General features: G+C 44.0%; 1 protein-coding gene across 1 annotated transcript in view; it reads left to right on the plus strand.

The window, feature by feature from the left end:
• Positions 1-831: 831 nt before the first annotated feature.
• ABCC3 (ATP binding cassette subfamily C member 3) overlaps positions 832-15,167 on the plus strand; it is a 46,593-nt gene continuing 32,257 nt past the window's right edge. The window contains exons 1-3 of the mRNA XM_027691833.1: positions 832-910; positions 13,261-13,437; positions 14,276-14,401. Of these exons, the coding sequence (XP_027547634.1) occupies positions 881-910; positions 13,261-13,437; positions 14,276-14,401 (333 nt within the window). The 5' untranslated portion in view covers positions 832-880. The remainder of the gene's footprint in view (positions 911-13,260; positions 13,438-14,275; positions 14,402-15,167) is intronic.

Raw genomic sequence — 15,167 nt, forward strand, 5'->3', positions numbered from 1 at the left:
AGGGAGGTGAAATCCAGATTGTGTCCAAGGTGCTACACTACAAAACCTATTAGTTACATATAAAGTGAAAATTTATTGACTGAAGGCTTACAGAAACAGATTTGTGCCATGGGTTTAACCACATGTCTACAGCAGAAGCAACCAGCACGAAGGAAGAGGCTGCAGACTGATGGAGAAGCAATGCAATGCTCACTTAAGTCCTGCTGGAGCAACTGCACTCCACACCCCTCTGAAAGGGAGACATCAAATGTCTCCATGATATTAACATTAGCCTGAGCGATCTGGATGGATGGATGTGGTCAGCCCAAACCCAGAGGGTGGCCCAGCTCTGTGCAGCCTCCCTAAGTAACCATCCCTCAGACCACCCTTTGCTTGAATCACAGACTGGTTTGGGTTGGAAGGGGTCTTAAAGCTCATCTCATTCTGATCTCCTGCCATGGACAGAGATGTCACTCACTAGACCGAGTTCCTCAGAGCCCCATCCAACCTGGCCTTGAACACTGCCAGGGACGGGGCATCCGCAGCATCTTCTTGACATGTGGGGACCACCAAAGTCCCCCTCCGTGAGCAGGGGTGCGGCTGTCCCAGCAGCTCACACTGAACCGGGGCACCGCTCCTTTCACAGGGAGGTCACCCACGGCGTGCAGCGCCCGGGTCCGGGAGCAGAGGAAGTGCTGCGGGTCCGCCATCGCCCTGGGGAGATCTCGGACCGCCCGCCGGGCGCCTCCCGGCCCGAGGGGCGCGGCGGGGCGGGTGGGACGGGGCGCGCCGGCCCCATCGCTCCCCGCCCCCGGTCCGCCCAGCGGGGCCGGCACCGGCTCCTACCCCCGCCCGGAGCCCGGCGTGCGCCGGGAGCAGGCTCCGCGCCCCTGCCGCGGACATGGAAGCTTTCTGCGGGTCCCGCTTCTGGGTAAGCTTCTCCTTGCCCTGCCCTGCCCTGCGTGCCCCGCTGGAGCGGTTTTTGCGCGGAGCGCCCCCCCGGGGCGGGGGGGCAGCGCCGTGTCCCGCTCGGCTCCGCTCCCCCCGGGGGTTCCCCTGTGCCGGGTCGGAGCGGGCACGGGGACCTCGGTCCTGCCGCTCTCGAGGGGCTGAGCGGACCCTGCCCTCGGTCGCCTTGGCTCCCGGGGGCCGTCCCAGGGCCGGCGGTGCCTCCGCCCGCTCCCGGCTCGGGCGGGAGCAGCGGAAGGGCCGGTGCGTTCTGTTCGCGATTCAGCATCTCCCGAGCAGAGCCAAGACCCCGGGGGACCGCACAGACCATCCCACGGGGGGTGCAGCTCTCCCAGCATAGTCCACCTCACAGCAGTAAACCTGACTGTTCCCTTCTTCTGAGAGTCCTGTTTTGGCATGTATTTTGCTCTTCAGAGTCACTCCCATGAGTGGCAAACTGCTCCCTGTTCAGTGCTTTGTTACTGCTAAAGAAGGATGGGTTCGTAGCAACCGAGAGTAGTCACCAAACTCGGAGGATTGCAGTGGCTTCTCTCAGTATTTGGAGCCGTCAGCACTTGGGAAAAGCTGATTGCAGCAGGCAATGGGTTTGTAAGCACAAAAGTTTGGAAATTGCTGCCATGGTCTGCTCTGATGGTGAAAGTGTGTAAGTGCTGTTACAAGCGCTGGGTTTCCCCAAGGCTCAGCGTGCTGCTTCCCTCTCTGTGCAGTGTAGGCAGACACAGCATGAATCCACAGGGATTTGAGCATCTATGGTGACGCTGGAATTGCCGCCTGATAAATCAGTTTTTATCTGTCCCTTTTTTTATACTGATTTAGCTCAAGGGAGGTTTGGGGGTTTTTTTCAAATGAGGAGCAGGAATGAAAAGGAATGTCTGCAGTTGCATCACTGCTGGAAAGCTTTTACAGGACAGCACAAGCAATTGGCTCTGAGCACTTTATGCTGAGTTCCATCCTCAGATAACTAATTATCTTTCAATAACTTTCCCAGCATTACTCGTTAAAAGAGGACTTTGGCTCCTAAGCCTCTTGGTTACATTTCCTTGTTCACATTTCATTTCCAAGTGTGCTGCACTCTCTCTACCACAACAGTTGGCAGATAAGCTTGCTCAAACAAGTATTTTCGTATTATTTCTACTATAAACACTTCTAGAGCAGGAACAAGCACCAACAGATCGAAACTGCTCACTAGCAGACTGCCTCCAGAAGCGTGTCTTAGTTTCTCAAGGAAGGGTTGTAGTGCAACAACTCTTTGTGCCCAAAGCTTTTGTAACAGCTTATTGATACATTAATGTAAAATGCCTAGGAAGTTTTGCTGATTTTTTGAATTTAGTGCATCATTCTGTACTTTATGCCGTACTGTTACACTCCATCCCAGTGCCCTGTGCACTGCTGCCTGGGGTATCTGCACTCTCTAGAACTGTTCTGTTTCTTCTGTCAGAGTTGTCTGGAGTCAGAACAACTTCCCATCTGTTTAGTTGATTTAAAAAGTGGTACTCAATAACTATGTGAAATGGAGCACTGACCCAATGACCAACAGATTGAACTCCATGACCATCCTATTTTCAGCAGCTGGTGGTTATTTTCTCTTGAGTAGGAGTGTGTGCAGTGCGCTGATTTTATGAGATATTTTAAGTGATGACCAGGTAGATGACAGTCGCCATGAAATGATTTGCTGTGCAAATATGCTTTTCATATGTTTTGAACTGTGCCCACAAAAGCTGGGGTTTCTCCTGCTGCTCTACACTTGAAGAAGGGAGAACAAGGTGAAGGGCAGTTCCCAGCCTGTGCACCAAACTAATGAATGGTGTTCAGCTTTGCAGTTTAAAACTAGAACTTGATAAAATGTGAACCAGTATCAACATTCACTTTTTTTTAGCTGATGCACTTAGGCTCCCCATTTTTTGTCAAAGAAAATCCAGATATTTTTGGAAGCTAAATGTCATATTGATGTCAGTTTTAAAATTGTTTAGAGCAAAACGAAACATGCTGTTTCAATTTAATCAGTTCTTTGTTTTGAAGTTTAAACCAACTACAATACTTTTCTGTTAAAAGGGGATCGGAATCAAAACAAAACAATTCAGAATTAGCTCATGAAAATGTTTACATTGGAATATATCAGCTTTAACAGATGATTGATTTATCTTGGATTTTTTTTGGCTCATTGAAAGTGTTAAGATTTCAACTCTTCACCCTGATGCAGGGTGGGGAATTTTGCTGGAAATGTCAACTGATGGGGTTTTTTTGTGTTTGTGCAGAGGCAAAATAATTTCCTTTTCAAACCATTTTAGAAATAAGAAGTAAAAGGAAGCACTGTAGATCACATTAGAAATCTATAAAAGCTTTTAGCTTCCAGCTACTGCTTTACCTGTTGAACATGAAACCAGCAAATTGCTAATACAAATGTAGGTTATTTATATATAAAAGAGGAACAACTGGAATATTATGATTTGAAAATGCAGTATGAACAATCTCTTCATCTGAACACTTAGAATCATGCTGTCTACTTCAGTTGTTAATATCTCCTAGCTGTGTTCCCATGCTAAATGCCTTTTGGGAGGAGATGAGTGCAATAGCACATACCCACACAAGGCAGTCCTAAGGTGTGTTCTTTACCATTGCCTGCAATTACCTCCTATTTATTGTGTCACATATTTTCAGTGTGATAGTAAGAGTGTTAGATAGGTCTGCTGATTAACGTGGCCCACAGTCTCTGTTTTGAGGAGTAGATACCAGTTCTCTTATTTGAATTATCACTTATTTGTTGCTTTTGTCCTTCACTGTAGTAAAACGTGAGCAGCTGCTCTGCGAGGAGAGCAAAGTGATCTCCTGGGGAGTGTTTGCTGCAGAAGTGTTTTGGCCTCGTGGCTAAACAGCACAGGCTTAGAAAACCAAATTCTGTTCCAGTGGAAAGACACCTTGTCTTACTGCAGCTCAGCCTCTCTGGGTAAGAAATGGCACAGTGGGTGCTGTGAGGATAAAACCTCAAGTGCTCAGCAGTGCTGCTGGGTAATGTTGGGATGAGGGGTCATATAAACACCTTAGTCTACAGACAGGCAAAGTGCCTGGGCTTAAGCAGCAGCTTGTATTTCAGGTGGTGTGCTTTGTTTTTTTTAACAGCATAAATAGGAAATGGGAGAACAAGCGATATAACACTTCAAAGGGGACACCACAACTTCTCAGTTCCTTTTGATTCTGCCTGGCTCACAGAGCTCGGTTTCCTTGCCTACCCTCTGTCTTGGTCTCCTGACAGATGTCTTTTTTTTCCTGTCCCACGTGGAGTGCTGGCTCCTTCTTCATCCAGAGGCTCTTGAGTAATCCAACAGGAAGTTGCTGCAACTCTCAAGAGTAAACAATACCTCAGTCTTGGCTTTCAGAAAGTCCCTTACAAGCACCCTTTTCACCTTTAGGTTTGTGGGTATTTCTTCACCTTGAGTCATTCTGTCACATTCTGGTAGATTTAGGCTAAAAGTCACGCTGGTCTCTGGAAATGCATCTTCCTGCTCTGCTGGTTCAAAATGGCACCAGTCTCCCCTCTGCATAATTTCCCCTTTTGCTGCATCATGCTTAAATTGTTTGTGGTTCAAGATGACTCAGGATAGCTGTAGTAAGAAGAAATGTTTCTTTCAAGCAAAATGACAAATAATATACTGCTTGAAACATGTGTACAAGTTCATTTAAAAAAACCCCCATAACTTACATGATTTGGCTCTAAAGTAATAATGAAACATTGAATTTTAATTATTCCATTATATTCTCAACTAAATCAGTTCCAGAGGATGAGTGAAGCAAAAGGTGGTAGGAGATCATTGCAAAGGAAGGATCCTGCAGTAGGGTGGCATGGCCCAGACTGGCTCTTGTTTATATATTAGCTTCCCCTTCTGCCACCCTGTGATAAACACAGAATGTTCAGTGTTTATAGATATTTAGACATGATACAGACCTCCACATAATCTTTGTTAACTGCATCCAACTTCAGCTGAGTCCCACTCCTATAAATCTCTTCACAAGTAATTGTATCAGGTATCAGTGTTCTTTCTCATGTAAGGCAGGAGATCAAAATAGGTGACTTTAATGATCCCTTCAGACATCACATCTATGAAGCTTTGCTCTCTCAAAGGGTAGCTGTGTTGGCAACGTCCTGAACTTAAAAACAATTAAGTACTTAAGCTCAAATCCTTCAAGATTTTCAGATTCTTGAAATGAGTTGAATGGAAGCTAATGGATTTGGGCCACAGATTCTCAACGTCAAGAGCAGTATAAATATTTAGCATTGGATCTGGAGTATTAGCCAGGACCTGTTATCATTCATTTGTGTGTAAAAGGCATAGACTGTATAGTCAGATAGCCTGTATTTGACTCTCTTTGGGAAGACAAAGTCTGGATTTGAGAGTTGTGAGCAAAAATTCATACCAGTGAGAGCTGCCAGTATCAGGGGAGCCCTTCCATGATGATGTCAATTAATAAAGCTCTTCATCTTTCAACACAACTGTTCCTCCCCAGACCATTTTAGCTTATGTGACACAGCTGGTAGAGGGAGTAACTGGGGCTTAGGCATTCTATAAAGTTTGCCTCCTGAAAAGAAATAATACTGAAACTAAATCTGAGTTGCATGAGGAGCTCCTTCAAATGGAGCTAAAATCTAATCACTATGGTTAAGAATATAAAGTGTTTTGAGATGGGGCCTCACCTACCTGGTAGGCAAATCGCTGTGCCATGGGAGAGATAATCCTTTCCTTTCAACATGTGCAAATTTGTAATGTATTAAAATGAGGAGACCATTAGTGTTTAAAATTTAATTTAAAAAAAATTCTTTTGAAAAACCTATTAAACGAGATCTTTGATTTTTCCAGTAAGCTAATGCTCGATTTGTCTCCTGGTCCCGCCGTGACTGTGATGGGCCATTATCCAGTCACACATTATTTGGCTGAGCTGGAGGAGAGCACAGCAGCCAGCAGCCAGAGATCTTCCTAGGAATGTGTCCAGGCTTTTGTGCAACCGCCAGCCTTGATTCCGTGCTGGGCCTGTGTGAGCTGGCACGTTGTCCCTGTGCTAATCTTGTGGCAGCGTGAGAGGTGAAGTCAATGTAATAAAATTTAGGTCATTTACAGTAATGTCATGTGCAGGTGTCATAAAGCCTTGAGTTAGAACAGAATGGGAAATGAAGGAGATGGAGAAGAAAAACTGTTTCATGGGAGTTGTTTCAAAAGTGAAAATCATTTAGTTTCAGAAGTAATAACTTCTTTTTTTCTTTCTGAAAGTTTCTGAGAATGCATTTGACATTTGTGCAATTAAAAGAAAAATCTCTCCTCTTCCCCCCAGTTGAATGAATTTTATTCTAGATTCTTCCCCACCTGCTCTCAGAGCAGCACTGATGGCAGGAGTTTTTGTGACAGTCCCTTATATTGTTACTGCACAGCAGCCCAACTGGATGGGCCAGCTTAAACTGGAGTCACAGTGGGACTGTCTCATTTGCAGCTGGTTTAGCTGTCCCTGTCCCTTCTTAATTGATGATGAACCTTGATTTAACCCAATTCCTTTAATTGAAAGGAGATGGGATGGCTCAAGTTAAGGACATTCCCCCCACACCCATTATCACAGTGGTCTGAAACAGGACACCCCACTCCTTTATTTGTACTTGCACAAGGCCATAGGATATGGCCTTTGATGATGCCATTAACAGCAGGTTTTCTCTACAACAGTATATAGATTTGGTCAATTTTGAAAAAAGTTGGGAACTTTCTTCTGAGGGAATGATCCTGTTTTGTTTTCCTCCCAGTCCTGCTTTTGATTCTTGTACCTGTCTGGTTGCACTGTGCCTTCCCCTCTGCAGGTACACGAATGTCCCTCTCTTCAAGCCAGAGGATTGATTCTACTAAAACAGTTGGAGTAAATGGATTTCACTTTTATTTTGGATATATGTTGTCTTCAGTCCATATATTTAGTGTGGTTCACTTCTACTTGACTCCCTCTCTGAAGCTACAGGAGCTTTTCTGAAAGCCCCTTTACCTGGGGTCACACGACTCTCGAGAATATGAACCTGCCTTTTTTCATCCTGTCTTAGCTTTGTTCATGACAGCAGAGAAGCTCTTAACTTCTAATCTTAAAACTCAAAGGAGAATAGAAAGGGAAATTACTGTTTTGTATAACACCTATCACTAAGCCCATACCTTGATTTTTGTCTAGTCCACAGTTCTCAAGTGCATGGCATGGTTGGTACCATTTGTGTAATGAAATTTCAACCAGAGCAAAAACCTGTGACTAGTTACTCCACGACCATCAGCTGGCTCATATAGGCTCTAGACTTGTGCCAGACCTATTTGATCCGTTAAAACAAGCCATTAAAGATCCTTTGAGTTCAGGAAGAGAAAGTTCAGCGCCCTGCACGGTGTCCTTCACTTATGTAGAGAACTGGTGCAGTCGCTTGGTAAACAGAAAAATGCTGTTTCTGTTTATGGACTGTGTGGTTCATGCAGAACTATAAATGCTTATGTCCTCCAACCCCACCTTTTTTACTGAGCAGCGTTGCTGTGGTGTTGGAGAATGTTGTTCCCTCTTGCCCTTAGGAGGTGGGGAGAAATGTTCATGTAATCATGAGAAAGAATTGAGTTGTGCAGCAGCCACTGGGGATTAATGAAGTACCTTAACTCCTCCTGTGTGTAAGGTGATATTCTTCCTTCAGAGCCGTAAATGAGTGATCTTGCTCTGAAAAGGCCATTTGGAACTGGCAGCCTTCTGGAGGCCTGGAGCAGTGCTTGTTGTATCTGTGCACTGAAATGATTATTAGGGTTGGCCCCGAAGAGTTTATCAACAGAGGACACGGACAACAGGCAGAAGTGGGAGGTGAGATATGGAGAGGCTGAGGTGAAGCCTGTGCTGTAGCTAAGATTGGGCCCTGATAGTTTTTAGTGTTGCAGTTCAGAGCCACTGCACAGCCACCCTTGCTCTTGGGAGGAGGCAGCGTGGTGAGCAGGCAGTGTGGTAGAGCCAAGAGAAAAACATCCTTTTTTTTCTTTTTTTCTTTTTTTTTTTTTTTTTTTTGACAGGCTGTGCAAGTGAAACTCCCTGGCAGAGTATTTACCAGATCTAGGGGCAAAAGAAGGGCAGGAAGATCCTGCTCTGCATTTAATTCTCACTAACAATTTGTTCCACACGAGAAACCCTTTCCATGTTTATGGACCGCACGGAAACATTGTTACTGTCAGTTATTCACTTCCCTATCTTTTCTACCTCATGTGTACCTTCCTGGTCAGCTTTCTAATTTCATTTTTAATGTTGCATAACATGCAAACTAGTGATAACTGACACCAGCAGGGTTTGTATTAGCCTTGGGTAGAGTGTGAATGACGTCAGCTCAATGGCCTTCACCTTCCAGCAGATAACGATTGGATTTGTGTTTCCTGTGCTTGTCATGAGTCTCTCTGAGCTGTAAAAATTTAGAGAGAAACATGTATTAATTTATCCATTTAGGGGAGGTAACTGCTTGAGACTGCAGAGATGCTGTTGGTCTTCTCTAGGGCTTGGAAGCTCTCCATCACTGGCTGTTTGAGGAGCATTGCTGCAGCATCAGCTGTATGCTGGGTAAAGCCAGGGTGAGATAGTTTTATTTTAAGCTTCTCTAGTGGAGTAGGAGTTGGTTTAGACTTAAAACTCAAGACCAGAACACCAGCTGGTCTTTTTCAGCAGGCTCCATTAACATCATCTGAGAGTTTTGGGAAAGGGACACACAGGAATTTCCCTGTTGCTGTTTTTGAGCCTAGCTTTAGGCTTTCTGTTTGTTCCCTTTTCTTTGAAAGCTGTAAGGGATGATGTACAGGAAGACCAAGATATGTGGCGTTGAACTTCTATTTTTTTTTTTTTTGAAAGCTTTATCAGTTTTAAGGATGGTTATTTCAACAGCAGTGTTCTTTTCCAGAGGGGAAAGTGTAATAGAAAGTACTAAGTATTAGAGCAGATTTGATGTTGCTCAGAGCTTCCCCCTGTTGAATACCTTCCCTTAAATGAAGATCATGTATTTAAAACTGCTCATTTAAATGCAAGTCCTGCTGCCCTTAATACAAGGGCCATGTTTATCCAAAGACTGACTGGAGTGATGGGTGTGAGTGAAAGCTGCTGCAAGGGCCAATGTCAGTGATACCCTTAACTGATCAACAGAGAGCCCCACTAATTTGTAAGTTTTAGACTCCAAGGGACTCCTTTTCTGCTGTGAAGCTCTAACAAGCATCTCTAATCTCTTCCCATGGGTGTTGGCATTGTATTTGGGTATTACAGGATTAAGTAAATTGTGTGCCCAGGGAGTTCTGTACAGTGGGCTGGTAGTTTCTGCAATGCTGTATCTCACCAGCAGAGCCTCCAGCAGCCAAGAATCCTGAATCCAAGGAGATGGTGCTCCATACAGACAGTTGACCCAGAGCTCTTGGTAGACAGGAGGAGCCACAGAGCACAGTGGGAGTTTGGATTAGTGATAGGTCACAGGTTGCTGCCCTTAAGACTTGCTTGTGGGGAAGTGGGATGACAGTGATAATAGCTGAGATGGACATGCTGGCTCTCACAGTTTTCCTGGGGTGAGTTTCTTGGAGGAAGTTGTGTTTCTCAACATCTACTACTGAGTACTTCCCCTGGTGAGGTGCCTGTTGATCTGTCACCCCATCTCTGGGTCACAAAGCTGCTGCAGAGAGTTTTCAGAGGGCTTTCATTGAAGGGCACCCTGAGGCAGAGCCGTGATGCCCAGAGGAAGGTGAGTGGCTCTCAGGAGATCCCATAGCCAAGGGATCCAACATCAGCATATTAGACCTCTTTCAATAGCAAGTCCAAAGAAAACCCTCAAACCCAGACAGTCCAAGGTGGGTGTTTCATCCTCCATCAGAGCAGAAGCAGGACACATCCTCAGTCACGACACAAGAAGCATTTCAACTTGCTCTGCATCCCAGGATGGAGTTCAGCATATGGGAAGGCAAAGCCAGATTAAAGCAGGAGCCACAAAGACAGGAGTCAGAGCTGATGTGTCCCTGCAGCTGTTGCTTCTTGTGTTTGTTCTCCAGGGTGGAGTTCTGTAACTTTACTGCTGAATTGAAGGGTATTTAGCAATATTTAACAATGTTGGCTTGGTCAGGATAGATTGTACTGAACCTTTGTGTCGTATTCTGACTCAAAATGAGTTGTTTAGGGTTGGAGTGGATGTTGGAATATATGCTGTCAGTGTGGTGATTTATAGAGCCATAAAGTGGAACTGCCAGCTCCATGAAAACAGATCCAGCTTGGTAAGAAATGTGGTAAGAAACACAGCTTCCAGATTCCCAGATTTAAAAGTAATACCAATAATTCACAGCAGAGTCGCTGCTACATGGCACGTGGCATCCTGCGTGGTTTAACCCCAGCCAGCAGCTGCACCCTCACGACCCTCACTCCCCCAGTGGGATGAGAGGAGACCTGGAGAACAGGTAAATCCCATGAGTTGAGACAAGAAAAATTTAATAATTGAAATAAAATATCATAATAGTAATAATAGTAATAATATAATTGTAATGCAAAGGGAGACAACAAAAAAAAGAGAGAAACCGAGCACTGCATCAGCTACTAGGGAGAAAATAAGTAAAAGTAAATTAAAAAAAATAAATACATAGAAACTCTATCCCAGGACACATAGCAGCATAAGTCCACTGTGGTCTGGTCTCAGGGAGAGCTAGTAATTTGCATGGAATTCCACTACTTAAATGTTTTAGGGACTGTGCCTTCTAACAGGAACCCCTCTTGTATTCAAGGATCTGCTCTCAGAGCAGAAACAAATGCTTACAGAAACAGATCTGTTCTGGGAAAGCTTGTTTATCTTGTTCAGAATGAAATTGGACCTGGGAAAACATCACCAAAATAGCCAGTAGTCATAGTTCTGTCACCTTGGCCATAAGTTTCTCCTTCAGCCCACATCCCTGTTTCCCACGTGCCTTGGGAGCAGTAGGCTCTTGTTGGTCATCAGGTGGGTTCTGCTTTTTGTGGTTTCATGTAATTTTGGGAAGGTTCCACTTTTATTCTCAGGGATAATTCAACCAAATCTCAAAATCTTACTTTTTTTTTTTTTAAGGAAGGAATTTTTGTTTTCTGGCCAGCTGCATTTATATATTCAGAAATGCAAGCCCTTTCCCTTGTTTAAATAAGAGTTAATGAAAACCTTCAAATGGCTTGGCAGCCATACAGTCTATGTCTTGGATACAATAGGCAGCTTGTGTTCAGTCAGTTAATGGACATCTGGGGCAGTTTCTAGGTTGATGTCAGACAAAAAGCCATTTCTGGACATTTTGGTCTTATAGGAAAGGTTTAAATTAAAAGTGGGGCTTTTTTTCCTCCCCTCAACGACTTTCCCCTTAAACCGAGTCTTTGTTTTATTCTGTGCTCATTTATTGCTATTCTTCCTCTGCTTTCCTTTTCCAGGATTTTTTCCAGCAAGCAAAAGGAGCACAATTGCAAACATGCTCAAGACATTGCTAAACCACATGTAATTTAAAGAGGAAATCAGTATTTTGTTGAATAAATGAGAGTAGATAAGCTCCTACTTGGGAACTAAAGAGCTCCAAACTTCTAGAGGGCATCTCCTGCCCCAGGCAGAGTAGCTACTAGGGGAGCTTATCATGTTAGAGATGCTGAAATGTTTTGATGATGAGCCAGAAATGGGTGCTCTTTAAATGTTATCATCCTTTCTGGTGCCAGAGACCTGCTCACTGAAATAGTTTGAATGTGAGGCTGGAGTTTGGTTTTGATCTTGTGTTTGAATTGCTGTGTAATTGCCTCTGTGTTGTTGATTTGTGGCTGAAGTTTCCACTAGGTCTGGATAAACCTGTTTAGGTAATTGGGACTGTTTTTATTCCCCTGGCCCACGCTGGGTGCCTGTAGGCCTCCAAAAAAAGCCATTTCTCGTCTGGAGAGGCACCAACTGCGGCAAAGGGCTCAGTTCAGATATGAATCCGATGGATTTGTGCCAACCTTCACCACTGCCAAAGCTGAAGTAATGAGTGGCAAACTTGTCACAGTTCAACCAAACCATCCTGCAACCTGCCAAGGCTTTGTAACTTCATTACACTTATGAGCTTGTTTGTGTGTTTGTGGACCGGTGCAGCGATGCAATGATGTCCCTGCTCATGGATCATCACCAAAACTGAAAGCTTGTCAGCAGATTGTGGCTCTTCAGTTTTCCTAAAATCAACCATTGCTTTCAGCTTTTGGTCCCTATTGTGCTGGTAAACAAAAGAAGAACTGGACATGCTTTTGAAGAATTCATATTCAGACTAGTCAGTCAGTTTTAAGGGAAGAGAAGTGGCTCAGCGTAAATGTAACATACTTCTACTGAGGGCTCACGCCCAAAAATAATTAAGCACAACTAAATTATTCCAGTGCAGAGATAAGGCATATTTGAACCAGAGATATCTTAGTTTTTATCACCTGCTTGTTAATGATAGTACAACAAAGCAATTTCACGTTTCCTGCAAGTAAGTATTTATCTACCACATATAAGATGACACATCAGGTGGCGAAATGCAAGTTGTGAATTTCCAGTAGGTTTGATCTAAACCAAGTTCCCCTTCACCGTGCTGAAAGTTCTATTTCAGTTTGAATGTGTGTAACTATGTTTTTGCAGGTGTGCATTCAAATCCTTAATACGAGTGCATATGTGAATTGTGGTGTTCAAGGTCACAGATGGAAAGCATTGCTTGAAGTGTTTCCAGAAAACTGATATTCCTACCTGCATGTAGAGTACATTCCTTTTACCTTTGTTTAGAATGGGGAAGTAATTATAGTTGGAAGTATATGAGTAAGAAGGACAAAGTTTTAGTCATAAACAGAGGGAGTTTTCCCAGGTCAGCACACAATTGATCTAAATCTGATCATTTTCTCCAGTGCTGGACATTCTTGCTGGATGAGTTCTCAAGTGGAGGGTTTTGCCTTGAGAGCTTTGTTTAGCAGTTGCACTTCAGGCAATGCACTCCTGGGAATGCCTGAGAAATGTCGTGGTATCAGCGTCTGTAAATGAGCCTCAGCAAAGACAGAAACACAGGGGGGTTGTCTGCTACAAAATATATGTCCAGCTGTGAGATACAGGAGGGCAGAAATCTTTCATTTTTGGATTTTACCCAGTTTTTATAGCTGTACTTAGCCCTTTCACTGTAGCAGATTAACCACAAGTGGTTGGGATAGGTATTTTGGGAAAGCTCTTGCTCGGGCCATGTGCTAACTCCATCAGATTCTGGATACAACTTCATTCAAGCAGATGTTAGAGTTGGCAGCACTTCTGCCTCTGTTAATAAACGTGTCTCATCTCTTTTCCAGGACTCAAATCTTACGATACACACCGATAACCCAGACCTGACACCGTGTTTCCAGAATACCATCCTAGCCTGGATCCCCAGTATTTATCTATGGAGTGCATTACCCTTTTATCTTCTCTACCTAAAGCGCAACAAAAGAGGGTACATCGTGCTGTCCGTGCTGAGCAGGTTCAAGACGGTAAGATGCCTTTGCAGTGCTCCACGTGCAGTGTAGGGTTCATTAGCATTGGTTCGGAATCTAAGGAAATGCTGCAGTAGGGTTTCAACAAAAGTCCCTCTGATTTAAGGGGGAACTGAAGAACGTGCTCATAGAAAAGAAACTTTATGTACAGATTTTTGAGGAAGGAAATCCCTCCTGCGAGCCCACTTTCTGGGTAGAGAGAGGAGTTGATTTCTCTGCAGAAGAGAGTTCACCCCTTTGTGAGCCAAAACTATGCTGCTTCACTCTTACTTAAGGTTTAAACCACTGAAAGCTGCAAAACAAAGACCTTAAGCTAGGTCTAGTGGGAATTTCATCTCATTGTGAAAGTAAGGACAAGAAGGGGTTTTTTTAAGCCACTCTCCACACCCAATAGCTGTGTGATTTCATCTCCAGCTTGTACTTAAGAGGTGCCTGGTTTGTAAGTGACTGGGTCTAAGGAAAGCAAACAAGTCACTTTTCCATAGGCCATGAAAAAACTGGACTTACTCCTGGAGAAAAATACCAGGCTTCTGCTTCAGGGCATGTCTGCCTTTAATCTGGATGCTGCTTGTGTTTCTAATCCAAATGGAATAGTAGGGGGAAAAAACCAGGCAAATACATTAGAGCTTCTACTGGTTGTGTTTGCAAATCCCTCATGAAGCGGTTGAGATGAGACCCTTGGTTTGAGTGCAGCGGGACAGTTCCTTTAGCGCTGTTGCTCTGTTTACACAGCTTTGTTTTGCTGGGAATCTGTGAATCAGGATGGTTTTGTCAGCTCTCCCACTGCCCTCGGAGAGGAGTTTACCAAATGCTGTTCCTGTTTGACTGCTTTCAGCTGTTTGGTGTCCTGCTGTGGTCCGTGAGCTGGGCTGACCTCTTCTACTCCTTCCACGAGCTCCTGCAAAACAGAACCCCTCCACCAGTCTATTTTGTGACCCCACTGGTCGTTGGCATCACTGTGGTTTGTAGCTGTTTCTGTTTATTGTGACCAGTATGAATAACGTTTTCTTAGGCAGATGAAGGATAAGGAGCCCCTTTGCATTCATTGCCTTATCCTGACCTTTTTTGACTGAATTATTAGTGCTTGTATTATGGAAGCAGATTTTGCTGCTGAAAAGGCCACAGTCAGAAATATCTCTCTCAAGTAGATTCAGCTGTGTAAATTAAAATATTTATAATGGAGAGATTGTTCTGTCTCCCTCCTTGCTTTTACCTATTTGTCCAGGCTTGGGATTCAGGTCTGGAGAGAATTTGGATATGACTTTGCCTAAATGGGGGGATACAATAGGGCATGTCTTGTGCATTGTTCAATATTGTATTGGACTTTGTAAAACTGGAGGTAACTGTAATCACTGGAGGTGGTTGTTCCTCCATTAGACAAGCCAAGTTTGCTTTGCCTAGGATGACAAACAGGCTTGTGGCTGTTGTATGAAAAAATAGAGCGGTAAAATTTGCCTATTGGGTTTTTAATTTCCTTGGTTAGATTTTTAAAAAAAAAATCTTATTTTCTAGACAGGTCATGATTGTCCATCTGGACTGGAGAAAAGGTAGCTCTTACCTTTGTTCAAAATGTTTGTACCTAGTATTTAATTGCTCCTAGCCCTAGGTGCAAAGTCTGGTTTAAAAGTTGAATTCTGGAGATGAGGCTCTCAAAACAGTAAAACAAATTATTTCATAGTTATTCGCTGCTTTCCTTAGATAAAGGAGGTTTTGTCACTGGCCTCTGT

The sequence above is a fragment of the Neopelma chrysocephalum genome, unplaced genomic scaffold (assembly GCF_003984885.1).
Source record: "Neopelma chrysocephalum unplaced genomic scaffold, ASM398488v2 Primary Assembly neopelma1_84, whole genome shotgun sequence".
NCBI lineage: Eukaryota > Metazoa > Chordata > Aves > Passeriformes > Pipridae > Neopelma > Neopelma chrysocephalum.